The sequence below is a fragment of the Triturus cristatus genome, chromosome 8 (genome assembly GCF_964204655.1).
Source record: "Triturus cristatus chromosome 8, aTriCri1.1, whole genome shotgun sequence".
In the NCBI taxonomy this organism is placed as follows: Eukaryota; Metazoa; Chordata; class Amphibia; order Caudata; family Salamandridae; genus Triturus; species Triturus cristatus.
In genome coordinates this window covers 273,863,755-273,890,554 of record NC_140591.1, presented here as the reverse complement: position 1 = coordinate 273,890,554, position 26,800 = coordinate 273,863,755, and the positions used below count along the sequence as shown (strand labels likewise).

The 26,800-nt window shown below is 48.4% G+C and overlaps 1 protein-coding gene across 4 annotated transcripts in view; it reads left to right on the top strand.

Moving 5' to 3' along the window:
* SLC35F2 (solute carrier family 35 member F2) overlaps positions 1 to 26,800 on the top strand; it is a 337,639-nt gene that overhangs the window by 220,608 nt on the left and 90,231 nt on the right. For all 4 annotated transcript variants that reach the window (XM_085621504.1, XM_085621503.1, XM_085621506.1 and 1 more), the window contains exon 3: positions 15,632 to 15,759. In XM_085621504.1, the coding sequence (XP_085477630.1) occupies positions 15,632 to 15,759 (128 nt within the window). The remainder of the gene's footprint in view (positions 1 to 15,631; positions 15,760 to 26,800) is intronic.

The window sequence follows — 26,800 nt, the reverse complement described above, 5'->3', positions numbered from 1 at the left end:
TTGTACATTTCCATACCGTGTGGTAGAAGTATGCCGCATCTGCTCCACATCTAGGGCTGGGATTTATGTGTCTATCCTTTAGAGATGATTGGGCGTTGAGTATGTCCAGTCAAGTAATTAAACTGAATGTACTAGAAGTATGCATTCTTTCAATCCCTTTGCCTTGTTCTAGTAATCATCTGAGATGGCTTTACCATTGTCAGAACTCCTGTGATTCATCATTTCCTTCAACTGTACAGCAACAGTGTGTATAGTTAGGTCATAACCTTGTGTCCTTCACCTCCTGTGGAGAGTTGATATTCCATTTAATTTGTTTGTGGTTCGTCATATTCACATCACCATGTTTTAGGTACAGCATTGATTAGATGACCATGCAGCATAAACTGATTTGGAGGTATGTTATGGTTGGTTAGGGTCCTCTCAGTGACGCTCAGCCCGACCCCGGAATACTGCTGTGAACCAGATGGGTGGGGCGGCCTGTTGCCTTGACTTGGGCGGCGCGGCTTACATGGCTGCGCACCGAGATAGGCCGGAGCAGTGACGGAAAGAGGGTGGGTGCACCGGGGACGCCGTGAGCCCCTGTGGCCTCTGCCAGCGGAGGGTGCCCCCACAATTTCTGCCTGCGGAGGAGTGCAGGCTACAGTCTCTCCGTGGCACCTACCACGGTGGAGGAGACTACATAAGTTTGTATCTGGGAGCTTATCTGGACAATGCCTGGACGTCGGATATCTGAGATGGTCCTGCACTGACGGCTGCGGTGTGGGGCACTGAGGGGAATCCGAGATGGCTCCGGTGCAGCTGGGAGAAGTTGAGAAAGTCCCTGGCATGGTCTGCGCCATTTCCTCTGCCAGGTGAGGCTTGTGTGAGCTAGCGAGGTGGCGGCCGGCGCTTGGAGGCTGTGGTGAGAGGAGGCTGACCCACGGTAGGCAGTGAGGGAGACTCTGGCCCAGCGGACGTTACCGCGAACTGCGAGGGTGACTATGGCCTCCGCAGTGTGTGGATGTAGGGGCCTTGATTTAGGGGGCAGTCTCCCCTGTGATACGGGGCCCGGGGGGAACCGCTGCTGACGTCCGGCTGACTGCTCTACTGCTGCGATCTGTTAGTGGCATGCAGACGGATCAGTGAGCTATTCTACAAGGCAACAGCTATCCATAGGATGGAGGTCGCCCTGCTAGAGGCTGGCTCTGCGAGGAAGTGCGCTGACCGTGGTAGCAGTGCTTCCATTCAGGAAGATTGGAGCTGAGACCTCATCCTCGTAGGGATCCAGCTGGCCTTGGAGCTTTGCATTCAAGAGCCACAGCTACGTAGGTAGGATGGACTGGGGCGAGATGCAGGCTCTGTCGCAGTAAGGGAGATAGAGGTACTTCTGAGGGCCTCTGTGGTGGAATAACTGGGAATCCAGGGAACTATGGTCTGGAAGTTGCCCAGTGGACTGGAAGTGCTGGTAGTGGTAGTGGGACTGCCCGTGCTCTTTCTGTCTCTGATCTGCCTAGGGTAAAGCGGGTCCGCGCTCAGGAAGTGGTCTTGGCCTGCATGGCTGCTCATTGACATTACAGGATGACCAATATGGGGAAAACAAACGCCAGGCAGTCCAAATTGCCCTTTGAACGCCGAGGAATGGCTTGGGTGTCGGAAACTCCCCCGGAAGATGCCACTCAACTCCAGGGGGCTGACGGCGGACCCTCCCAAGAGCCAGACATACGGGCAATATTCAAGGACCTCAAGCAGTCCCTTACAGCCATTGACAGTTAAATTGATTCTCCAACTCATAGGTTTGACCGCTTGAAAGAAAAGGTCTCTGGCAATGATAAGCGGATTGGACAACTTGAGCAACGCACATCTGCAATGGAGGATGAAAGCAACGCAACTTAAGAGAAATTACTTCAAATGGAAAAAGTCCTTGAATTAATCCACAACAAAAATGAAGATTTGGAAGCTAGATTGAGACTGAAAAATATCAGAATTATGGGAGTTCCAGAGTCCACTGCAGTGGCACATGTAGAAAACTATGTAGAGGAAATGCTTAGGGTTCTATTTGGGGCCTCACTATCTTCTGTCTGCATAGTGGAGCGCGCACACAGGTCGCTGCGCCACCCCTGCTCAACCCATCATCGCCGACTCCTAAATTACAGGGACACTGTGTTCCAGATGGCATGAGATCAACAAACTGGATTAACATCCTTCTACCCTGACTTTACGATGGCCGTGCAGGCGGCGTGGCATGACCTTCTGCCAGTGAAACGTACTCTTAAAAAAACTGATGCTAAATGCTCATTGTTATATCCTGCAAAGCTGCGCATCTTCCATGCGGGCAAGACCTCCTTTTTTACTGATCCCAAAGCAGCTGCCAAATATGTCAGTAAATTGCCACTGGCTGGAGGTACATCTAGCCCCTACCCATGGTCGCATAAGGGACCATGACTGATTGCATTAACACTGGATATGGGGCGGCTGCTGCTGGTCTCATTTGGGCTGAGTGCCATGTGATTGTGCATCTCCTCGGCAGCGTACTTTCTTAATGTTTTGTTGTTACAAAGAAGGTGTTCTTCTGAATGGCAATTTGTGGTCTCTTGTTGCCTCTCTGTTCCAGCCACCCAGCCCTTCTTTCCTTGGCTGGGGTTTGCCGGGTAAATATTGCTCCCCCTTAGAGATGACTCCGTTATTGTTCTGTAATGTTAGCCTTTGGTGGGTTCTGTTAGAGGGGTAGTGCTATACTTAGCACGTTTGGGGACTGTAGTGGGAGCAGGGTGGGTGTTGTTGCGAAGGTTTGAAGACTTTGTTTTGTACTCTCTCCTCATCTGGTTAATTCCTTCTTTCTCTTTCTACTGGCTGTCTGTCGTCAACACAGTACATACATGAGGAGTGTGCACTGAAGCCTGCTCATTTGAGTTTCCCTTATGGGCCTCTCTGTCCTGGCTATGACATCGCTGAAGGCTGTTACTTGAAACATACGTGGCTTGAATGATGGGTGCAAGACAAGGCTGGTGCTAGCATATCTGAAGCGACATGATGCTGATATATATGATTCCTTCATGAATTACACATGACTGAGCAGTCTAGGGCGCGCTTGCGGGCAGGATGAATTGGAGAGGAACACATGGCTTATTTCTAAAACTATGCCAGAGGAGTCTCTGTTCTTAACAAAAAGGTATTTCCCTGGCATTCTCGTAACAGCCCTGTGCAATTCGCAGGGTTATTATGTAATCATAGCTGGCACTCTGGAGGAGCGCCCACTCCGGCTTGTTTCTATTTATGGCCCCAATATTGACAATCCTGAGTTTTTCTCTGAGACTTCAAAGTTTGTAGACACTATGGGCCTGGGCACGGTCCTGTGGGGCTGGGACTTTAATGTGATCTTGAATCCCCAGCGGGACAGATCAGGCGAGACCCGCCACCTTCACCATAGAGTGGCGGAACAACTCATGTCCATTATAACGGACCACAGACTAATAGACACATGGAGGAGTAGACACGGAGATAGGGAGGAGAGATGATGTGTAACCTCTGCAAGGGCCTTCCGGCCAAGGATTGACTATTGGCTTGTTACACGAGATGCAGATTCCTGGGTCCATGGGTCGTCCCATCTGGTGAGACTTTACTCAGACCACTCCCCTGTGCTCCTTGAGATGCGGTAAGGTGAGTGCCATGGTCGGACATTCATGTGGCAGCTGCCGCCTGGGACCCTCAAGATCAGGTGTTCAGGGAGACTATTTGAGGGGCATTAGTGGAATACTTTGAGCTTAATCCGGGCACTGCAGACTCCTTTGCAATGCTATGGGACTCCTTTAAGGCATTTATCAGAGGAGAATGTATTGCCAAGCAGGCGGGTGTCTTGCTATCAATTGGGGGGGAGCTGACAAGCCTTGAAGATGAAATTCTCAATATTGGACGCAAATACTTTGCAAACTGCACTGCGGACAATTTGTGCTGTGAATCGTACAGGCCATTGTACATGATTAACGTGGATAATAAAATCCTAGCTAAACTGATTGCCTAGCGGTTCCTTCCCCTGCTCCCTTATAGCTCACCCAGATCAATCAGGATTTGTGCCAGGCAGGTCCACCGCGTGCAAGTTGCTTACCTTTAATGCAATTCTCCAAGAGATCGAACCTTCACTTAGCGCAACTGCAATCTTTCTCGACGCCACAAAGGTGTTTGATTCCCTCGAATGGTCATATCTGTTTGCACTACTGAATCGCCTAGGGCTAAGTCCTAAATTCACTCAATGATTGGTCTTCTCTACTCCAAACCCACTGCACCCCTCCAAATCAATGGGTTGAGCTCCCCTTCTTTTCTAGAGTCGTACGGAACGAGGCAGGGGTGCCCACTTTAGCCGATATGGTTTGCAGTGGCCATGGAGCCTCTAGCTGCGTGCCTCCTGCAGCACCACGCGCATCGAGGCCTGGCCTTTGTCCTTCATGTGGTGCTGGTGTCCATGTACGCGGATGATGTCACTCTTTATATTAAGCATCCAGCTGTAAATCTGAACCCGTTGATTAGGGAGTTTCCTGTTAGGTGGGCAAGTGAGCAGATCAAGTATCTGGGCATATGACTGAGCTGAAAGATTGATGTTCTTTGGCAGTCGAATTACAGTTGCCTGAGGGAGTGGCTGGAGGGATGGCTGGCCCGATGGATGCGCGGCTCGATGGATGACACTTCCGCTGTCTGTGGCGTGGCGTGGTAGTTGGCATTCACTAAGATGGTTATACTGATTTAAGTTTCTCTACGTATTTATTAACTTGCCCCTCCACTGACTCGTCTGTTACTACGTTGGCTTCATTTGAGCTTGGTGTCATTGGCCTGGGAAACAACCCAGAATTGCCTGGGAAATTCTTACTGTTCCTTTTGAATCTGGTGAATTGGGAGCACTGGACATGGAGGTTTATTATTACTGTGCGCAAGCACTTTACCGCAGCATAGACCATGGGCCAGAGGGGACATGATTAGCTGCACATTCTGGGCCTGGCATGGGCTGCACCTGTGTACCATTTCTTAAACCTCCTGCATTGCCCTTTTCCCAGGATGAGTGGACATGCGAATGGCTACAGTGCCTTCAACTCACCACGATGGGTGCTGCATTCCCGAGGGATGGTTTGTTACGCTGCGGCGTGTGATGGGTGATGGTAGATGGGGAGGCCACAATACTGGAATGGTTTGCATATTATCAGCTGCGACCGGCGCTGCAGGCCCGGTTTACCACATTTCCAGCCGTGCCTCCTACACTACAGGCACTCAAGAGCTTCATAGAGAACTCATCCCCATGCAAGTTGATAACCAGATTATACACTGAAAAGCAGCGCACTGCCCCAGTGCCAGTACCAGCGCGGCAACAGCAATGGGAGGGTCTCCTGGGAGTTGTCATAACTGAAGAGCAGTGTAGTTTCTGTTGTGCTCAGGCGAGGGCCTAGTCACCCAACTACAGACTGCACTTGATACATTTTAAATTCTTGCATAAACTTTACCGAACACCAGAATGGCTGTTTAAACTAAGATTAATAGAAGAAGCGCGCTGCGTCTGCTGCTCAGACCCCTGTGCGAGTTTTCTCGATTTGGCCTGTGCGTGTCCAGCCATAGAGTGGTAATGGAAATCAATCTTTGATACTATCGATGAGATTAAGGGCCGGCAGCTGGAGCGCACTCCTCTGGTAGCACTCCTGGGCAATGTTAAAGAAGTTCCCCCAGAGCTGAGGAGGCTGACCGTTCTTCTGCTATTGTTAGGCAAGGGACGGGTGGCGATGTGCTGGGGCCGCTGGCGACTACCCCGGCTGAGGGACGCTGCTTACTGCAAAGACCAACTAGAATTATATTGGGACTTGATGCCGGGTGAGTTGCGCCCCAGGAACATTTGGGGTCCCTTGCAGGACTACATGAGGCAGTGTGGGGCTGTGGGGACCGGGTGTCTCGCCTGCGTCACGACGTGAAGAGGAAGTACTGTCCCCTCCTATATGAGTATTTCCTCTTAAAAGAGAAATAACTGGTTATGGGATTAGACTGGGAAACTATTTAGACAGATGTGTCTAGATCTACTCCTGAGGGCACTCAAGTCCTGTATTTACTCTGTGACGGCATCCTGTCTTTTTTACCCCTTTCTCCCTCTTTCTTTCTATCTATCCCTCTCTTGCGGTACACTACATTCCTTCCTCCGATTGAGGTGGGCTGCTGTACGGAACTGTTACCCACGCGTATGCTGGGAAAATTGTATGCACTTGAAATTTTCTCATTGCCGTATTGTAACTTGTGATGAGCATATGATGGAAGGAAAATGCCAATCTGTACTTGATAATCTCCTATTGTTTCTTTAAGAGTTGTGTGTATTCCTGCTTAAGGAAAACAAAAAAACAAACAAAAAAAGTAGACCATCTTTAAAAAACTTTAAAAAAAGACCATCCTTAAAAAAAAAAAAAATACCTACTAGGATTCCCTGCATTGGAGCCCTTAGTTGTTCAGTATACTCTGATGCCCAAACATTTGAACATAACATAGGTCTGTTATAACCCAGAACCGCATGGTATACAATGTGCCTGATGTAAGCCTGCCTTCAGCGGAAATAAACAGAACTTCCTCCAGTTCATATGTGAACCTGACAGACAACTGAATTTATGAAAGGTTGACATAGTCTGGGTCTAGTTCTTTCAAAGGATCGCCCATGTACAACAGTATATTGGCAGTATAGATTGATATACTGTGTTTCGCGCCTTGGTGCAGTGTGCTGTCTTATTTGCCCTGACACTGGCTCCAGCACCAATGCAAATAACAAGGGTGAGAGGGCACAACCTTGTTCTGTGCTCCTCTGCACCCTCCAGCTGTTTTATACAACCCAACCTATTCTAGCTCTTGCAATGGATTGTGAGTACAGCAGTGGAATTCATGCAACTTTGATTGTCTATGATGGGAACACATTAAGGCTACTCAAACACCTTCTCTGTGTTCAGCAATGCTACTGAGCCATCCTGGAGTCCATTCATTATATGATATCACTTCTTTAGGTTAGGTAAGGTCATCCTGTGATAAACAAAGCTATTTTGTTCTGATGAATGCAAACTACGAGAAGTCTTATTTCCAGGATTTTACGCAGTATTTCATAATTGATGTTCAGCATAGACAGTGGGCGGTAAGACACCTTGCCCAATGCATCCCTGTCTGTTGTTTTGTTTTTAATAAATACAATTAGCCCTCTTCGGTGATCGCAAGAGGTTACCTCCTGTATATCAGTTGTTGTACACCTCTAAAAGTCATGAAAGTCTTCATTTGCCACATATAAAGCTGTCCGCAAGCCATCCATACCAGGTGTACTACTTGTTTCTAGAGACCTAATTACCCCCTTGATGTCCGCAGACATCAGTGGAGCTGTGGGAGCAAGGGGTACCTCGAACTTTTAAACACACCAAAATTGACCTCAGAGTTCCCACACTTTACTGGATCGGAGATGGTTTAAATGCACAATTTCATGAGGAAAGGTGACCCCATGTTAAGGCACCACCCAAAGCATCAACATTGGAAAATACAATTTTAAGTAAAATAAGCCTGCTCAATAACTGAGTTCTAGTTGAAATAAAAGTTAAATTATTACAGAATTCAAAAGTAAAGCTCTACAGTGTCAAGGGCTTGAAGGACCTCATTGAAAATCATACAGAGAATGCAAAAATCAGGAATTATTCTAAGTCCCAAGTGGGCAGCAAAATCGGGAGAGTAACAGACAGCATCCCTAGTAGAATAGGAAAGTCTTCTGGCTCAACCCCAAAATTGAGAGTTTTTATTCATTATTTTCATGTTTGAAATGGCAAAATCTGCAGACGCACTGTGGTGTGAGCAAATGTAACATTTCATCCGCAAATCAGAGCACATGAAGAAATAAACATCATAGTACCTTAACACCCAAGCACTATCCCACTACATGAATAATTATTCAGCACCCTCTATGCTAATGTCATCCGGAGACGCTAGAACTAAACTAGATACATAAAAAATAACGGGTTAAATGAATAAAAATATTAGGTCACAGTGAACCAAGGGAATGACCTTGAGAAATGTTACAAGTTGTTGCTGAAAGTTCATAGAGAGAGAAATGTTACTAGTTGTAGATGAAAGTTCATCGAGAGCAGAATAACACTAACAGTGGATATAAACTAGTACATCTCAGCTTGATTGTGTGCTGTAGAGTATGCGAGGAGAGAAGTGGGCAAGGGGGAAAAGCATGAGTGACATGGGTGACTTCCATCTTGGACACAATGGTGTTTTTCTATCTAAACTCTGGCCTAGTTAATATAGGTAATGAAAATACAATTGTACACATCATAGAAAATTTGTTTTAAAAGCATCAATACTATATCAGTGAATACATGTGAAATAGAATATAAAAAAAAAAAACCTGCACTTTATTGATGCACAAAAAATCCAAACGCCTAAAAATCTTGTATGTATCTTTCAAACTTTTTGGGTTTGTGAGGGATAATGCTGGTTAATAGGCATTGTGAAAAGTAAATACAAAATAGACCTGGTCTTGTGAAGGTGCCTCTCCTTAGGCTACACAAAATATCTATATAAGCTAAGGTTAGGGTTCACAATTTTTTTAATAAAACCCATATACACCTCTATCTGGTAGTTACCTCCAGCTTTTTCCACCTTCAATTTTTAAAAAACGAATTGTTTTTTCAAAAAATGACCAAAGTTGTTTTTTACAAATTGGAGTCCCCACTTTTTCTCTCTCCCCTAGCCAAATTGCTAGAGGAATAAAGTGATGCGTGCACAAAGATTTTCAAACCATCACAAATAATGTGAAAAAGTAAGATGACCCCTCACGTGCGCACCACCAATCGGACTCGCTGGTTGGTACTCACCAGCTGTGTCCACTTTTATCATCATTGGTAGTCATCTTACTTTGGAAAATAATAATATAGTGTCCAAACAAAACCAAAAGAATAATTGTGTGGTGAAAGGTGGTGGATTAATCACATCCCACGATGCGACAAAGTAAATTTAAAATTGAAGGTAAATGCACTTCTCTCGATACCAACTTTATTATTATTCCTTGTGCACTTCCTTCAAATTAAAAATAAGGTTGCCTATTGTGCATACCATTATACTGAGCCAACATGTTTCATTGCCCTAATATTTTTGGGCAGTTTCTTCAGGGCAAAAGAAGTCGCCTGGCACCAGTGATGGACACTTAAAATTTTCCGGGGACTGCCAGATGTAAAAAACATAAATCACACACGACCTATTAGTCTCGTTCAACTTTTTGTGTTATCTGTAACGTATTACTCAGAACAAAGAGATCATACTACCCTAAATGAGCCACAATGCCTCGTACCAACTCTTTTCCATAGGTCACACTCAAGGCTTCAATTGTGAGTCCTCTCAGTGGATTGACACTTAACTGTGATGTCAATCTATAAGATAATACACATATCATTATTCACACGCACTCTAAAATCAATCCTGATGTTTTCTTTTCACACCCAAATTTGCGTTACTGCGACTTTGTTTTAGGCAACCAATCGATCTTCATCGTATGTTCAGAATTTTCAAACATGGTACACACATCCGCACGTGAACCGGTGCCCTTCAATCTTTTCTTATCGTTCAACGAGCACTCATATTCTCACATACTCTTACCGCCCGGGGCCTCACGGAGCACTTTGTCTCGACCGTTTCTTGCTCCCAGTCAGGCACCTCATATTTATAGCTCTCGCGTGGAGATTTCCAAACATGTGAGACCACTCGAAAATCGCCGCCATCTTGGAACGGTATTAGCTACGGCTATAGCGTAGATCCCTATGCTATTCAATCCGAAATGCAATGGAAAACTTTTTCAAACACTGACCTTATACTCTTAAGGGGTGCCCTACTCATGAGAAAAACCACTGGTAAATACGCCGCTATCCTAGATAGGAATCAGCTACGGTCAAATCTTTTAATACTCAATCATGAGTATAGTGAATCCCGACTATAAACACTTCATTTTTCTAAAAACATATAACTATTTCAAAAATTCTTACTCCATTTTTATTTTGTATTTCTGTTTTAATATTCACAAAATATTTCAGAATTCACATCTCTCTTTCCTGTTAGCACATCGGTGGCCAATTCAAAGCCGCACCTAGTCTACAACGCCTCAAGTCATCTATTGAATCATTTCCAAACATTCTAGATCTTATTCTAATTCTTGTTAGAAGGCCATCCAACTTCTCAAAAAACATAGGGAATTCAAGGGGCATGTTATATAGAATTCTAACGCAAAGGAAATCTTTTGTTTTCTCACACCAAAAAACTGCTTTACGTCCTCTATTTAATGGGTGTCATTGTTGGCAACCGTTACTGTCAACAAACGGGTTCAATCAACAAGCATTTCTTATGAGCTAATGTCAGGGGGCTTGTCACATATAGCCAATTTGGGAACATTGGCGCAGGACGCACTCATTATTGTTGGACGTAGAACAGAGTCAAAAAGCGTCTTACACTCACAGACACCACAGATGTTTACGTTCTGCCCAGGATCTGATTCCAAACCACATACTAATTAACCCTGTTCCATTCAATAAAATCATTGAGCCGAAATTGTTCACTTGCCTCTTGAAAAATCCAACGTGCCTCTTTTGAAGCCAGTAGGCCATCGATGTTATGTGGATCCCCTACTATTTTCTCTAGTACTACCCACGTAAAGGTGTGTTTCTGCTCATGACAGTGCTGCACTAGTTTCGTAGTTAACTTCCCTGTTTTAATGGTGCTAAGGTGTTCCTGCACTCTGATTTTGATCTTTCTGGTAGTGAGTCCTATATAATGGAGGCCACACTGGCATGTCAACCTGTACACCACATTCATGGTATTACAGTTGCTAAACCGTGTCAAATGCTATGTTTTACCTGAATTTAGGACTACACTTAATGTCTTCTTAGTCAGTCCACACACCGAACCGGTCCCACAGGGATAGTGTCCAGGGGGGACTGTTGTCTCTTTTTATTTCTGTGGTACCACTGTCCGTGTATGAACTAGTTTGTCTTTTAAATTGCTTGACCTTTTGAAAGCAAATCTCGGAGGGGGCATTTTAAAATCTTTTGTGGACAGCAGTGACCAATGTTTGCGTATTGATTGTCAGATCCGGGTGGCCAAAGAATCAAACGTCATGACCACTGGGACACATTCGTCTTTCACTTTCTCATTCTTCTCTAGTAGCACACTGCGTGGAGTGTTTAGAGCTCTTTTCTTGCTTGTTTATAGCTGGCTGAAGGGAGGTCCTGGCCTGGCACTGTACTGGGGTGAATGTATGACATTGTTCTGCATTCTGTCCATCAATGGTTCTTTTTGCATTTGTCACCCCGAGTGGGACGGCTATGCTCAGACGTGAGTCCCGTGCTCTCCATGCCACTGGAATCAAGCTATCCTGGCTGAAGAGGGGTGAAACCCCGAAACTGGTCCTTGGATGCTTGTTTCCAGTCCAGGTAGGACCTGGCCTGGCAGTTCGGGCTGACTGTTCCCATTGGGCACAGGGTCAAGACTGATTTGCATATGGCTGGGTCCAATCTGGAATGGCATGGTGAGCAAAAAAAACGATGGATTTAGGCCCAGATCTCTGTACTGGGGTGAATGTATGACATTGTTCTGCATTCTGTCCATCAATGGTTCTTTTTGCATGAGATAGCCTGGAGGCAGAAATAGAGGGATATGAAAATGGAGAGGCAATCCAGGATCTGCAATCTGGAAGGGCCCTGGAACCTGATGGGGTTACAGTCGGATAGTATAAAGCGTACGGCAAGTAAGCTAATATCACCTCTCAGCAATATGTTCCTAGAGGCCAAAACAAATGGCATGCTTCAAAGAGGCATTCTCATGGCAGTGATTGTTATTGTAGCCAAAACAGACAGACCACAGTTAAATGTCAGTCCTATAGAACTATCTCATTATTAAACATTGAGAGCAAAATACTGGCAAAGATATTGGTAAGTAAACTCAGAAAGATCATATCTTCTTCCTACCCTCCAATTAGTCTGGCTTTATACAAAGTAGAAGGGCAGCACTTAATTTGTGGTGTCTATTTGTTTGCTTAGATTATACCAGACACCTACAGAAGTCGACTGCAGTGCTGTCACTGGAAGCAACTAAGGCATTTGACACATTGGAATGGAAATGTATGTTTGCAACACTGCAAACTATGGGTTTAGGACATAATTATATGAAATGGCTGAGGCTCCTTCACTGGGCGCCCCTTGCTAGGTTTACAGGTATTGGAACACTGTTGGATCCTTTTGTTCTATGCAGAGGGACGAGACAGGAGTCTCTTCTGTATTTTCTCTAATGGCTTACCAAGCAATTTGGTGTAGTGTTGCCTGTTGTTCAACTATCATAGTCGTGCGTGTGCTTGATCACAATACCGCCCCCTTTATCAGCTGGTTTTATGATTAGGGGTGTGTCCTCTTTTAAACTTTGTAATACCTTGAACTTTTGAACTTTTTTTGGTTAGGCGCTTTGATGCCTTCGGGCTTAGTAGCGCGATGATAAATTTTATTTCATTCATTCATTCATTCATTCATTCATTCATTCATTCATTCATTCATTCATTCATTCACCTGCATTCTGCTAGTGTGAAGTTCTAATCGGTTAATGATCTCTCTTCCTTCATGCGTGTTCAATCCCTCAATACTATTTTTATAAATGCGACTAATTCTGGATGGGCACTTGATGAGGGGGGTGGGAGGTAGAATGTGGATGGTGGCCTCATCCCCTTGAAGGATTCACTTATGGTGATTGTTTTGTCAGCAGATAATGGCTTCAACCGGAGTTTGCCAAAAAAATGTTGTAGTTCTGGTTGCAGTGTAAAGAAGTTTGTTCTCTCAGTGGTAGGAAACAATGCAATGTCTTTACTAAGAAGGGTTACTTCTGCTGATGTAAGGACGTGCTTGAATAGGTTGGAGATTAGGTTGGACCAGTTCTCTTTTTTCTGGATTGGCTTCCATATCAAAAGGGGGCAGGAGAAGGCCAGCCAGTGAAGTCAATCATGGCGAATATGGTGGAGCGTCAAGGTGAGGAAGAATAGTTGGGGTTGGGCCTACGAGTAGGTAAGCACCCACTACTGGAACAAAGAGCGAATTTCAAATTACTTCGCCATGTGCACAAAGCACTGTATAGGATAGGCCCAGTTACCCTACAAACCAGATTGATAATCTACACTCCCACTTGCCATCTGAGATCTCCCGATCTTGCATTGGCCAAATCAACAAGGATAAAAAGAGTTAGAGCTGGAGCCCCCTCCTTTTCTCATCTAGCAGCTGTTCAGTGAAACAAGCTACCTTTTGGATCTGCGTCTTACAGAAGAACATTTCAGATTCAGGAAGAAATTAAAAACTTGGCTGTTCACAACTTAGATATGGGGTTTCTCTGCCATCCAATGCCTTTACAAATGCCAGCTTGCTGTTTCAGCGCCTTGATATCCCCCAGGGGATGATTGATGCACTTTACAAAAAACCCTTAGTAAGTAAATAAATAAATGTTCCTATGTCTGCCGCCAGGAAACATTACTAATACTGATATAAGGATACTTGTGTACATAAAAGATGCCTTTTGTTTATAAACATAGAATACAAATATTGTTTTTTATATGCCTGAAAGCCTCAGCTTTAAATGTGTATTAGAAATAGTTATTTTCTCTGAAACATCAGCTTGCTACTAGCTTCAGAAAATACAGATATTTCATCAAGAAATATTTTCTTTTAATTGTTGATCAATACGCTCAATTTTCCCAATCAGAAGCTTGTCAATTTAAAAAAAAAAAAAAAGTATCTGTATCTTGAGATACCAGATTTTCATTTTATTAAATTCACGGTTGTCTCTAAATATTAGTTAGGCATTTTACCAACCATTTGCATGTACAGCTGTCACAATGGAACAGATTGTGCCGTTTGTGCCCATTTAGCATCATCATTACATCCCAGGGATGTCAATCATATGAAATAAATTTCCTCCCCAGTATGCCATGGATAGTCAACGATGTCAAGAATGGCAACCATTACTCAAGGATTGGAATCATTGTGCCAGTACCATCATTATGTAATGGGTAGCCATACGTATGTCAAGGCTGCTCTTCACAATGCCGGGAGTAGCTGGAATGTTGTCAAAATGGCCTCAATATGTCAAATAAAGACCACTGTGATGCCAAAGATAGTGAGATTGATGCTGAGAGCATCAGAGTTAGTCACAGATGGGGCACAATTTTCCAGTCACATAGCCAGAACTTTGGCAAGAATCGCATCAGAATGACAAAAATGGGCCTTTAATATGCCATGAATCGCCAGAAATGTGTCAAGCATGACTACTGTTGCACCAAGCATAGCTAAAATGTCGCCAGGAATGCCTGCAATATGTTAAGAATTGGCCACTAATATACCATGGTAGACAAAGGTTGCCTTTAATGTCTGGCAAGGCAGTGTTGCTCACCACTGTCACAGTGAGCCCCCAGTGCCCGTAGAGTGGCAGGATCCCAACTAATCCCCATTCTCAAAGCTCAAACTCATCACATATACCCCCAAACACTCACTTGTACCCAGTCACAAGCGCAGACACACATGCAAACAAACATGGTGTGATTATGGATTGCCTTTGCCCGAACAAGGGCTGGTGCTTGCACTGCACCTTGCTCAGGTAAAGATGCAGGCTTTTTTGTGTGCATTGCATATATGAGGAGTGGTATGGATCAACCCAGACGAGAGTGAGTCATTATCTGACTGATGGCCTGAGTTGAAACAATATGCTAAACTAATGGCTTCCTTCAATAGAGCCTGCAAAGTGATAGTGCTCTGTCATCCATGTCCTGTTTGGCCAGCCTCCACTGATGTTTTGTTTATGCAGTGTTTATGTTATGGACCTGCAGACGGTACATTCTCAGCACAAATAATTATGCCAAGTGTGGAGGTCCTCATTCAGTGCTTTGCTACAGTCATTAGCTCCTCGGAGCCACAGGGAGGGATGGTATACCTGGTGAATATGAAGCCGCCTCTGAAGATATGCACCACTTGGATGATCTTAAAGCCTGTTTTTTAAATTCTAATGTGTACATCTATTCTGTTCTTGAATGAGAACCATTCAAAGTATATATTCATGTTAATAGTAACAGAATTAATTTGTGGATAACAGTGGATTTAGAAAATTGCCTTCTGTGCGCAAAACATTATCTATGCAAACTAAGTGCCAGTTTATTTCATATGTGTTCCAGGCATCTTCAAGAGTATTTCAGAGTTAGTCTGGATCTCTGTCGCCTTTGCATAAGCATTTCCTCTGCGGCCAATCGGGGAAGAACTTCACAGATTACCAATGCATTCTCAAAATGCAGTTCAATAAGTCCAAAGGTGTGTAAGATATTTCAAAATGTCTGCGGCTAAAATAAATGTAGACTACCTCTGAGGTATTCTGTGCATCTCCATAAACGCTGTCCACATGTACACACAGCCAGTGTTGCCATAATGTTAACTAAATCTCATTAGATATCTAAACATGCAGTGATGCCTCTGAAAATGCAGTTCTAATACTTGCATGAATAGATATATCCACTTTTGATGACCAAAAAATAAAATGTAAACACACTTTACTGCCTGAATTTCTGATGGCTGAGTAAACCAATGTTCTTTGTGTTTATTCAACACAGGTGAAAGTAGCCTTTTGTACATTGTAAAGAACAAGTGGTGGAAGTACCTTCTTCTGGGGATAGTAGATGTAGAAGCAAACTACGCTATTGTAAAAGCCTACCAGTTCACATCAATAACAAGTGTCCAGGTAAGAAGCCATCCACTGTACTGCCAATCATGTGAAATATTTAACAGAATAATGGCTTGTGAAAAGGCCAGATAGGAGATCACTGGTAAGTGAAGCCGTCCCTTGATCACATTAGATTATGTCAACTTCATTTCGTAGATCTGCTGGTGTGTCAGTCTTACAATGGCAGACTTTTCTCATACACAAATATCCCTCACTAACGTTTTCATGAGTAATTTACTAATATCTGTTGTATTGTTAATGTCTCCTCAACCCCCCCCCCCCCCCATGTGGGTAACTCTCCAAGACGTTTAATTGTACTAACAATAAATGACTGGTTTCAGGGTAAAATGTTAATGTTTCTGCAAATAGATCAATTTTCTGTATCCTTTTCTGTCCCATGACCGTATGTGTTTGTTAGATCTCTCACTCGGATTCCCATGTGGAGAATCCTATTTGAAAACAACAGCATGTGTTGAACTAGGTCAAGTCTGTTAGAAAAGATGAGTGTCATTTAAGTGCAGGTGCTCAGCAAGTGCACACATGAAAGATGTGGCAAGTGTTGATGGTTCACTCAATCAAAGATATTCAAAGAGTTTGCAGTGAGGCTATGCAAAATATGAACATACTGAAGCTTACTGACGCAACACAACCCACCTGTTCTTGCATTTTGCGTATATTGATTTAGTTGGCAGGTAGGGGTTGCTGCAGCACAATGCTGAATCAGTAAACCAATTCTCATTGTTAGAAGGATGTGTACTGAGTTATTTGTGTTAAGATAGATCATGGATGTTAGCAGCATTTGTGATGAACCAATTTGGTGTTGATGAATGAGAGTCCCTGGAAGGTTAGTGGTAACATTGTTGTAGTCTTGTGGAGCAGAATTTTGTTTCTGAGAGACCTGTTAGACTTCACCCCCATTGACACGTGATGGGATTCAAATTCTTTGGCTTGAAAGTCTGACCTCTAAGCCAGAACTGCTTGGTTATGAAAACACTATCCCATGCACATGGAAGGCGTAGTGTTCCTGCGACGTTTAGCGCTCACCATGCCTCAGTACTTACTTTGTACTTTTAAAGGTCACAACTTAATTACTTAATACTTGTGTTCCTTTTCCTCATATTATTGTGGTTGGCTGCTCCATGATCTTGACAGTTATAAATGTTAATTTTGTAAAGTGTACAAACATAAAAAGATACAAGTTAAAATAATTACAAAATATTAACATAAATAAATGTATTTAAACACAAATAAAAATTGATTTTAACAACAAACTATTTATCAAAAGATTACAAAATCTATACAATAACCACATGAGGGGTGGAACAATAAACCTAACACAGGTGGACAAGGAGACAGCGCAAAGGGCTGTTAACCGAGACCTAAACATTAATATGTCTGTGTAATGTGACATTTTTTTTAGTTTTATAAAGCGGGAACTCGACCTGAAGGTTTTTTAGCACTTTACCTGAGCAACAGTTACATTAGACAAGGAGACATTCATTTTTGGTGTGCACAGGGACTAAAGTTAATATAGTCTACTGTATAATCATTAAAATTAAATATACTTCTCAATGTATTTACTGTATTGTGGCCGTTTGTATGTGAAGTCAAAAATATCGGCAACAAGGTATAAATATAGAGTCCAAATTTGTGTCCTCGATATTTTTAGGGTGATCATTTTGTCTGTGATATTTCATCAGAGAACCGAGTGAAGGGGCCTGGAGTATGGCAAGAATGATGAGATTCCAACTACTTTGAACATGTAGAAAATGTACACCTGCCCATCAACCTGTCAGAAAAGATATAGAAGATGTCTGGATTTATCGTATGGCCACGTGCAATGCCATTTACACCAATACCCACAGATCCCATTGGTGCCGAGTGGCCCCTAATTCTAAGCAGGAAAAGAGGGTTGAAAGTCTAAAAAAAAATGATGATCTTGTCGGCAGTCTGAATCTCAGTAATAATGTTGTGCATTTCAATTTGGAATTGATAACCATTGTCAGAAAAAAGCATAACCCTTTCATGGGAACGCTAGTAAAGAGATGGCCATTCTACCTACTCAAATGTGAGCCCCCTAGAAGTTGAAGAAATCTGAAACTTCTTTGGGTCCTGGGGCGGTCATTGGTTATTGGGCAGTTTACTGCCTTTTAACATTCATGTCCAAGAACCATAATACTATTTTACTCCAATTGAATCACCAGGTTACTGCTTTTGGGGCTCTTGGATGTTTGGTAGAGAGGACATGCAATCAAGACTTACTCCAATTGGTATCTGGGCTACAAACACAGACACGGTATGATAGTAAACGACAATCAATAGCAGCAGTATTCAGTCTTTGCTAGAACTTTTTTTTTGATAAACAAGTTTTTATTGTTTTTGACAACACAACAGAGAAAACTTTTGGATCCTGTGAACCACCACCCCACAGTAATACATTAGAAGGAGCACCACAAAACCACTCTCCCCCCGAAACCCTCCCCCAACCGCCAAGTCGCCCTATGAAGGTACGTTGCCCAGCCATTTCCCCCAGACCTTTTGATATTTCTTGGGGCAGCCCCGCGCCTGGTCAAGAGTCCGCTCCTGCGCCGCACACCAGTCCACCCCTGCGCCTCATTTGGCTAAGCTGGGCGGCTGCGGCTGTTTCCATGCCGCTGCAATGTCTCGTTTAGCCACCATTAAAGCAGTCATAAGGAACAGCTGTTCCGGGCGTGTGCCATCTAAGCCGTCAGTGATGCCCAGTAGGGAATGTTTAGGTTCATGTGGCACCTCCCACCCCAGGACCTCCGTAAGCTCAGACTCGACGCCCCTCCAGTATCCCTCCAACTCCGCGCAAGACCACACCATGTGAAGGAAATCAGCCGGCTCAGAGCCACAGCGGGGACAGGTCGCGTCAGTGGAGAGGCCTGCTCGGTGGAGGCGGGCCGGCGTAAGATAAGCAGTGTGAAGGTAGTAAACCTGGATAAGCCGCAGTCTGGCGGAGGCCGTCACTAAGCGGGGAGCCATAAGGGCGTCCCGCCAATCAGCCTCGTCCAGGGGCCCCACCCAGCCCTCCCATCGTTCCTTAAGGCCCTCCAGGGATGTGGGGGTGCAATTGACAAGGGAGCGATAAATCCTGGAGATGCCCCCCCTCCCTAAATTGCCCAGCATGACGTGAGCCTCCGTGGGGCTGTGGTCTGGCAGCCGGACGTCCAGCGGGGTGTATGTGCGTATGGCGTGTCGCAATTGGAGGTAGCGGTAGAATTGGGAGGAGTGGAGGGAGAAGCGCTCCTGCAGCTCCGAATAAGAACACATTCGCCCCCCCGCCAAACGTCTCCCAGCTGGGAAATACCGAGGAGGTCCCAAGAGTGAAAGCCCTCCAGATCTGCGACCTCCCGCAGCCATGTCCCGTGCCACAGAGGAGTGACCCGGGTCAGCCTCCCAGTCCATCGGGTGTGACGGAGCGCCGCCCGCCAGGCCAGGAATATAGCTCTGGTGATATCCGGGCAAGAGGCAGGGATGGGGGCGCCGTACAGACGGTCCAGAACGCCGGAGAAGCCCAGCTCCCCAAGCTCCACCCTATAGGCCGGGTCGGACCATCCCCCCCCCCCCAACCAGTCGTGAATGACCAGGAGGCGGGTGGCTAGATAATAGAGGTAGAGATTAGACATGCCCAGGCCCCCATCGAAGGTGGGCAGGCGGCATGTCGACAGAGCCAACCTGGGCCTCCCACCCCCCCAGAGAAATCTCGTCGCCATCCCATCTAGTTCACGGAACCAAGGCGGCGGAAAGGAAAGGGGGGTGTTTTGCAGCACATACAGGAACCGGGGGAGAATCATCATCTTGTAGAGGGCCACCCGCCCCAGCGGGTTGAGGGGCAGCTGGTGCCATCTCGCCAAGTCTGCCGTAGCTTTCTTGCCCAGGGGGGTCACGTTGAGCGCCCAACTCAGCTCTGGAAGGAGGGAGACCCAGATGCCCAAATATTTAAAGGACAACCGGCGGAGGGGGATGGTCCTCTGCCAATCAAAACAGTCCCGGGAGGGGTGCAAGGGAACCAAAACCGACATCCTCGAATTCAGGGACAGACCAGACGCCCGGCCAAAACAACCCAAGATGGACAATGCACGAGGTCCAGAACGCGCCGGGTCGCCAAGATACAGCAGGACGTCATCCGCGTAGAGGGCGATTTTATCAGCCTCAATGCCCGGCCATTCCCAGCCTTGAAGGAGATGGTCACTTCTGATCAGGGCCGCGAGGGGCTCCATCGCGAGTGCGAAGAGAAGGGGTGACAGCGGGCACCCCTGCCGCGTCCCCCGGCCGATCCGAAAAGGCCGCGACAGCACTCCGTTAACCAAGACCCTGGCACGGGGGCGGGCATACAGGACCCGCACCATCCCCATGAACTTAGGGCCGAAACCCATATGGGCCAGGACGTCAAATAGGTATGGCCACCCCACCGAGTCGAAAGCCTTTTCAAAGTCGGCAAGGAGGAGGGCGAGGTATGGAGTCAGGCGGTGGCGGTGAGCCAGGGCCACATGGAGGCGGCGAAGACAGTGGCGAGTGCCCCGCGCTGGCATGAAGCCGCATTGGTCCGGGTGGACCAGAGTCGACAAAAAGGGCCTAAGCCGCTGGGCCAGGATCGCCGCGTAAAGCTTCACATCAGTGTTAATAAGCGAAATCGGTCGGTAAGCTGCTCTGTCGGTGGACGGCGGCGTAGATTTAGGCAAAACCACAATGGTGGCCAAGTCCGCCTCTAAGGGGAAAGAGCCCTTCTCGACCGCCTCCGCATAGTGGTCCCGCAGCCGCGGGACCAGGCTGTCCCTATACGCGGCATAGAATTCCTGGGGGAGGCCGTCGGGCCCCGGGGTCTTCCCCGCGGACGTACGCCCTATCGCGTCCCCAATTTCCTCAAGGGAAATGGGAGTTTCCAGGCCCTCCCATTCGTCCGGTCGAAGCCGAGCGAGGTGCACGTCACTGGACGCGAGCAGAGTGGCCAGCGAAAGATCCGGTGCCCGAGCCCGGTTGAGCTGGGAATAGAATTGGACGAAAGCAGCCGCTATCTCCACGGAAGAGGAATGGAGCACGCCCTCGGAATCGGTTATCGCCGGAATGATGCGCGATGTCCTGGGATAGGTGGCCAGGCGGTGCAACAGCGTGCCGTTTTTGTCACCCCATCCGTACACCCGTGCCAGCGAAGACTGCCAGAGAAGCTTGGCCGCCTCAAGGGAGCGCTGCCGAATCTCCTCACGAAGGAGCCGCAGCTGCCGGTCCACAGCTGGGTCGTCGAGCTCAGCAAGAGACCGTTCCAACCGCAGCGCCCGGGCTTCACAGGCAGTGAGCTGCCGCAGCCGCGTCTGGCGGTGTCGCACCACGTGCGCCTTAGCCGCGCCTCTGATGGTCGCCTTGCAGGCCTCCCACAGGGTGCCCGCCGAGGAGACCGATCCCACGTTGGTGCAGAAGTACTGGGTAAGTTCCGTGCCCACCGCCTTACGAAGCGTCCTATCCTGGAGGAACCAAGCGTTAAAGCGCCACATCGGCCGGGCCGTGGGCCCAGACCCAGGAAGACCGGAGAGTGGTCCGAAATCCCCCTGGGGAGGATACGGATATCTTGGATGCCCCCACAGGCGGCAGGGGGGACAAAAATCATGTCAATACGCGCATGAGAGCGGTGAGCGGCCGAGGTGTGGGTGTACTGGCGCGCGTGAGGGTGCCAGGTCCTCCAGGCGTCGCAGAAGGCCCGGGCCTCGGCCCAGCCCGCCAGCTGCCTCGCCCGCGCCGCACAGGAGTCCGACACCGGACCCGATGAGTCCAGCTGAGGGGCCAAGACAGCGTTAAAGTCCCCCCCCAAGCACATCGCCCAACGGGAAGGCATCCAACAGAGAATCCGCGCGGGATAACGCCTGCGACAAGCCAGAGGGTGGCGCATAGAACGACAGGAAGCTGGTCGGCCTACCGTCGAGTGTGCCGCAAACGGCAAGCCCGGTTCCCTGAGGGTCGTGGATCACCCGTGTGAGGACAAAGGGGAGGGAGCGTCGCAACAGGACGGCCACCCCGCGGGAGCCACGAGAAAAGCCAGAGTGCCACACCTGGTCATACCCGTAGCGGGCTAAAAAGGGACACCTCTCACCAAGAAGGTGGGTTTCCTGAAGCAGGAGCACATCGGCCCCCATTCGCTGGGCGTACTTAAGGACCGCAGCGCGTTTAAGCCGATCCAGCAGCCCGTTGACATTCCAGGATAGGATGAGCAGCTGTGCCTTGGGGGCTAAGTCTTCCATGGGAACAGTGGGCGGAAATCGCAGCGGGGGCGAGACACCCAGGGGGGCGCCGGCGGGACACCGAGCAGCAGGGACGCGCGGGGAAGGGACAAGGTGCATGGAAGCGCCCCGGGGAGCATGAATGACCTATTAGGGGGAACCAAGGAAGGCCAGCAGAGAGCGGGCGCAGGCGGAGTGCATGTGAGAGTCAGGGGGAAGCCACGCAGTGGCGCTCGCAAGAAGCTGGTGTGTGATGGGCCCAAGAAAAACCAAACCTGAACTAAAAGGAACACCCTCCCTAGGAGGAACAACCGACAAAACCCCCCTCCCGAACCCCCCACCCTACACTTCGAAAACGGAAGCATCTGTCGCCCGAACTTCAACAAACAACTACAAAGCCCCAAGCAGAGGCACTCTGGTGTAAAGAGCGTGGTGGACCCCTCCTGAAGTACGGATGGAATGATGCTGTCCTAGGTAACTACACCAGAGCGGAAAGCCGCTGAGGCCAAGTCTGAGATTGAGGCCCGTGCGCGGGACCAGGCCGTCGAGTCCTCTGCCAAGACAGAGGATAAACAAAAGTCACTTCAAATGGCTGGGCTGCGGGAGAGGTCGGAGAGGTCTGTGTGCAGGGGGAGGGGGGTCGGGGACGGGTCAGGCAAAGGCGATGAGCGGAGGCGAGAGCCCCCTGCCGCCTGTGAAGAAGTCCCAGATGAGGCGGATGAGTCCCTTGGTCTCCTCCCCGACATACTCACGGATCGAGGCCCCTTCGCCGCCCCGCCGCGGGGTCGCCGGGACTGCGTGCGCCGCCTGCGTCGTGGGCGCGGGAGTCGAGCTGTGTCCTGAGCCGAGAGCCGCTGGGTTGGCGACACCCGCCCGGCCTGGCGCAACGGCCGTTCCTCGGTGAGCCAGGTCCACGCCGCCCGGGGAGTGTCAAAGAATAATGTCTTGCCCTGGAAGATGACGCGGAGGCGCGCCGGGAACTGGAGTTGGTAGCTGAGGCCCAGGGAGCGCATCTTGTGTTTCACCTCCATGTACGAACGGCGCTGTTCCTGGACCTCGCGGGTGTAGTCCGGGAAGACCATGATGGGATGGTTGTTAAAGACCAGGGGGGCTTGCAACCGCGCTTCCTTCAGGATAGCGTCCCTTTCTCTAAAGTTGAGGATCTGCAAGATGAAGGGGCGCGGGGGGGCCCCCACCGGGGGCCTGGCCGCCAACGACCGGTGTGCCCTCTCCACCACAAACCAGGTGGACAAGCTGGCCGCCGGCATCCAAGATTTGAACCACTTCTCCAAAAAGTCGTCGGTGCGGCCAGACTCGACCCCCTACGGAAAGCCCACCAGGCGGAGGTTATTGCGGCGGGCCCGGTTTTCGGCATCTTCCGCCCGTCGATGAAGCTCCTGAGAGTGGGTCGTGAGCTCCCTGACTTGGTCTTGGAGCTGCCGGATGTCATCCTCTGCCGTCGAAATACGGGATTCCGCCTCCGAGATACGGGCTGTGGCGTTGCGGAGGTCCTGTCGCAAGAGCGCGACGTCCACCTTAACCTCCCCAACCATCCCCTCCAGGGACGTGCGGGAGGCGTTGATGGCCAGCAGGATGGCAGCGAGGTCTGTGCCAGGAGCCGACGCCGTCTCACCGCCCGTGCCCGGGGTGTCCGGGGTCGTAAAGCGGTCGATTGTGGTCTGGTGGGACGAGGTCTTCGACTTGGCGCCCCTGTCCCTGCCCATGATGGCGCTCGGGATTGGTACGCCAGCGTCCGGGCTCAGCAAGGCGAATCGGTGGCCAGCCGCGCCCCTCCGCCAATCGACCGGCCGGCGGGAGGCCAGGGACCGGAGGGGCCAGAAGAAAGGGAGAGCAAAGGCACCTCACCTCACCAGAGCCGCTCCGGCGCGGACCACCCCGCAGGCGTCGTCAGTCCAGGCACAGTCCCGGGGCCCTCTCGCTGCAGCCCCTCACCTTAGGTCCACTGGTGCGCCCGATGCAGCAGGTCAGCTGGCAGACGCCCCCGGGTCCGGTCAGCAGCCAGGGGGGGGAAGAGAAAAGAGCGCCGTCTGCCCATCCGCGGCGAGCCCCCACCGGCAGGGGGGGGGAGAGGATGCGAGGCCACAGACAGGAATGGGTTCCCACGCCGGCTGCGGAGGCCCGTGGCAGCTGGGCTCCGCCGATCCCCACAGTGGATCCCTCCACACAGCTCTCCAAAGGGCCGCCGCCCGGTCACCGTCGGTGCGGGTCCGCAGCGGCGGCGCGAAGGTAGACAGGAGCCGGTCCCAGCGCGGCCCACACAGGCTCTGCTCACCCGCTCCCGGCCATCGTCGTCGTGGGCCTCCGCAGGTCCAGGGGGCACCCCACGGCTCCAGAAACAGCACCCTGCCGGGTCACCAGTGGTTGGGGCAGCGTTGAGGCAGTGGTCAAGCAGGCATCGCAAGAGGCAGCCTTCCCGGGTCCCGCAATGGCCAGCCAGCCGCCACCGTCCACACGGCCTGCGGCCCTCGTTGACGCCGCAGGGCTCGCGCAACTGCCAGCGCCGGCCGCGGAACCAGCCGGCCGCGTCCCCAGCAGCCTCGGAACCAGGGGCAGCAGAGCTCAGCCCGGGGAGCAGGGAAACAGCCGAAAATCGCACCGAGTGTGGTGTCTCGGTCCCGCTGCAAGTAGAGACCTCCGGATCGCTGCTAGGACAGCGGGGGACGGAGAAAGGCCGGATGAGAGGGGTCAGGCATCAGGAGCCTCACAGAGGGGCGGCCATCTTGACCAGCGCCACCTAGCGCTCCCGTCTTTGCTAGAACTTAAAAGAAGATTAGGACTTTTGTTCACAAGTAAGTAAATATAACAATACTAATATACTGAGAGCACTGGGCTCTCTCATGAACATGTGCGCTCCTGCAGGGCACCACTAGTACTTGTTTTATGTGATTAAACTGGCCAAAGTGCAGACATTGAACCCAAAATGTCTGAGGTACTGCATGCGCTGCAGACAGCACAGCTCTGAAACTGGGAGAGACCACCACTGCTCACTGTTTCCGAGCTGTGCTGTCGGGAGCTCATGCACTAACTCAATCGAATTCCAATTTACAGATACACTCTTCACACTATGTAGTCAAATTAATACAAACACGGAACTGTGTCCTGTGTGTGCGTGAGAGCACACATTCATGTTACGACCCATAACACTCAGAGTCTACTCTGGCTTAGACCAGATACCCAAATGTTTTTACAGCTCCTAACCCCTTAGTGCTAGATTTCAGATAACATCACACTGAGGCCTATAGGGCTATATCTAGTTCGGATCGGAGGTCTTCAGTGCTCAGAGGGTCTGTTTCTTATTAATATATTATTTCATAAGAGACTCAGACCTATGCAAAGAGCATTGATGTGTTGCTTTTGGACTTGTCTTTCCATTTATGCAAACTGGCGTACCAAACTCAGCAACTGAGTCAGTGTAAGCTTACTCGTGATATTCTGTCACAGTAAAGTAAAAGTATTAACAAAACAAAAAAAAGCCCACCGCTCAAACAGCAAGGAGCCCACACTAATGAAGTCCCTGGTATCCTACAAGGTCTTTCTGAGTTCCGGCACAGCAGGAACTCAGGAACGGTTCTGGCCACTGTTCTGTTCAAACATGGTTCGGTTCAATGAAGCACCAAAACTAGTTTAAAACCAGACTGTTTTTATCTCTTCGTTCTGTGCACCTAAAGTTTAGATGTCCATAGCTTCGAATCTTCCAATGACAGGCGAAATGTTCTAGTGGCTAAGCAGACTAAACATGTCAATATCTTAAGAATGGTATTGGTTTAAAATTGTTAAACTAATTCCATCCTCAGGACAACCTCCAGAATTCAACGTATCAAAACCTCATGGTTTCAAATGGATGGTTAAAGACCCAGATGTTGTGAATCTCACTCATTCTTCTTCTGGTCAGCCGAGCTGGAGATCACATGGCTCCTTGGCAATCTCAACTGATAAGTTTCAAAAGGATTTTTCAGTCACATGGACTTTGTGAGGGTCTACATTCATTTGGACTGCTGCTCCAAGCAAGTGCATTGTAGCTCCTTGTGCAGGTAGGTAACCTGTATCACTTATTAGTTTACATCGGGCAAACCTTCAAGTAGCTCCCCAGACTTAGGCGAAGTCTTGAGGGAGAGCAGAAACAAAGCATAGGTATAAGGTCCTGTTGATATGCGTGCCCATCGTTTTTTTTACAGCACATTTTACTGGTTTCAAATAGCATTCTCATGCAGCACATTATTAATCACAGTTTTACATGGTATTTTGTCATGAGCATACATTATCTGTTGTCACTCAGATACCTGCATCTTGAAAGTAAATCCCCAAATTTAAATATTTTTTAGGACATCCCCTTAGTGTGCATCCATACATTTCCGCCTATGCACACCATTCCATCCCATAAGCCTATTCCTGTAAAGAGGGAGCTTTATCGAACTGTCAATCACAAGCAATGTTCTGTTTTAAGATAAGCAGACCCATTGCCACCAGGAGTCTAGTGGCCACCTCCACTCATCCATTAGTCCAAGAAGTGCAGTCTTTGGTTGAGGCATGATCTGGTCTAACCACCATTCTGGGCAGGGTGGGATATACACGTGACCAGTGTTGCTGTATAATAGGACATCCCCATACGATATGAAAGAAGGTACACATCTCATCCTTGCATCTAAAGCAATAGGGTAAAAGCCCTCTCTTCATTCTGCTACATCTAGTTGGGTTATAACGTATTTAATGTTTGTGTTTAAGCTGGTTAAGCATTAACCTCATGAACACCTCCAAGGCGGGTGGCCATCTTTGATTCCTGCCCCTCAGTGGTGTGCAGAACCTCC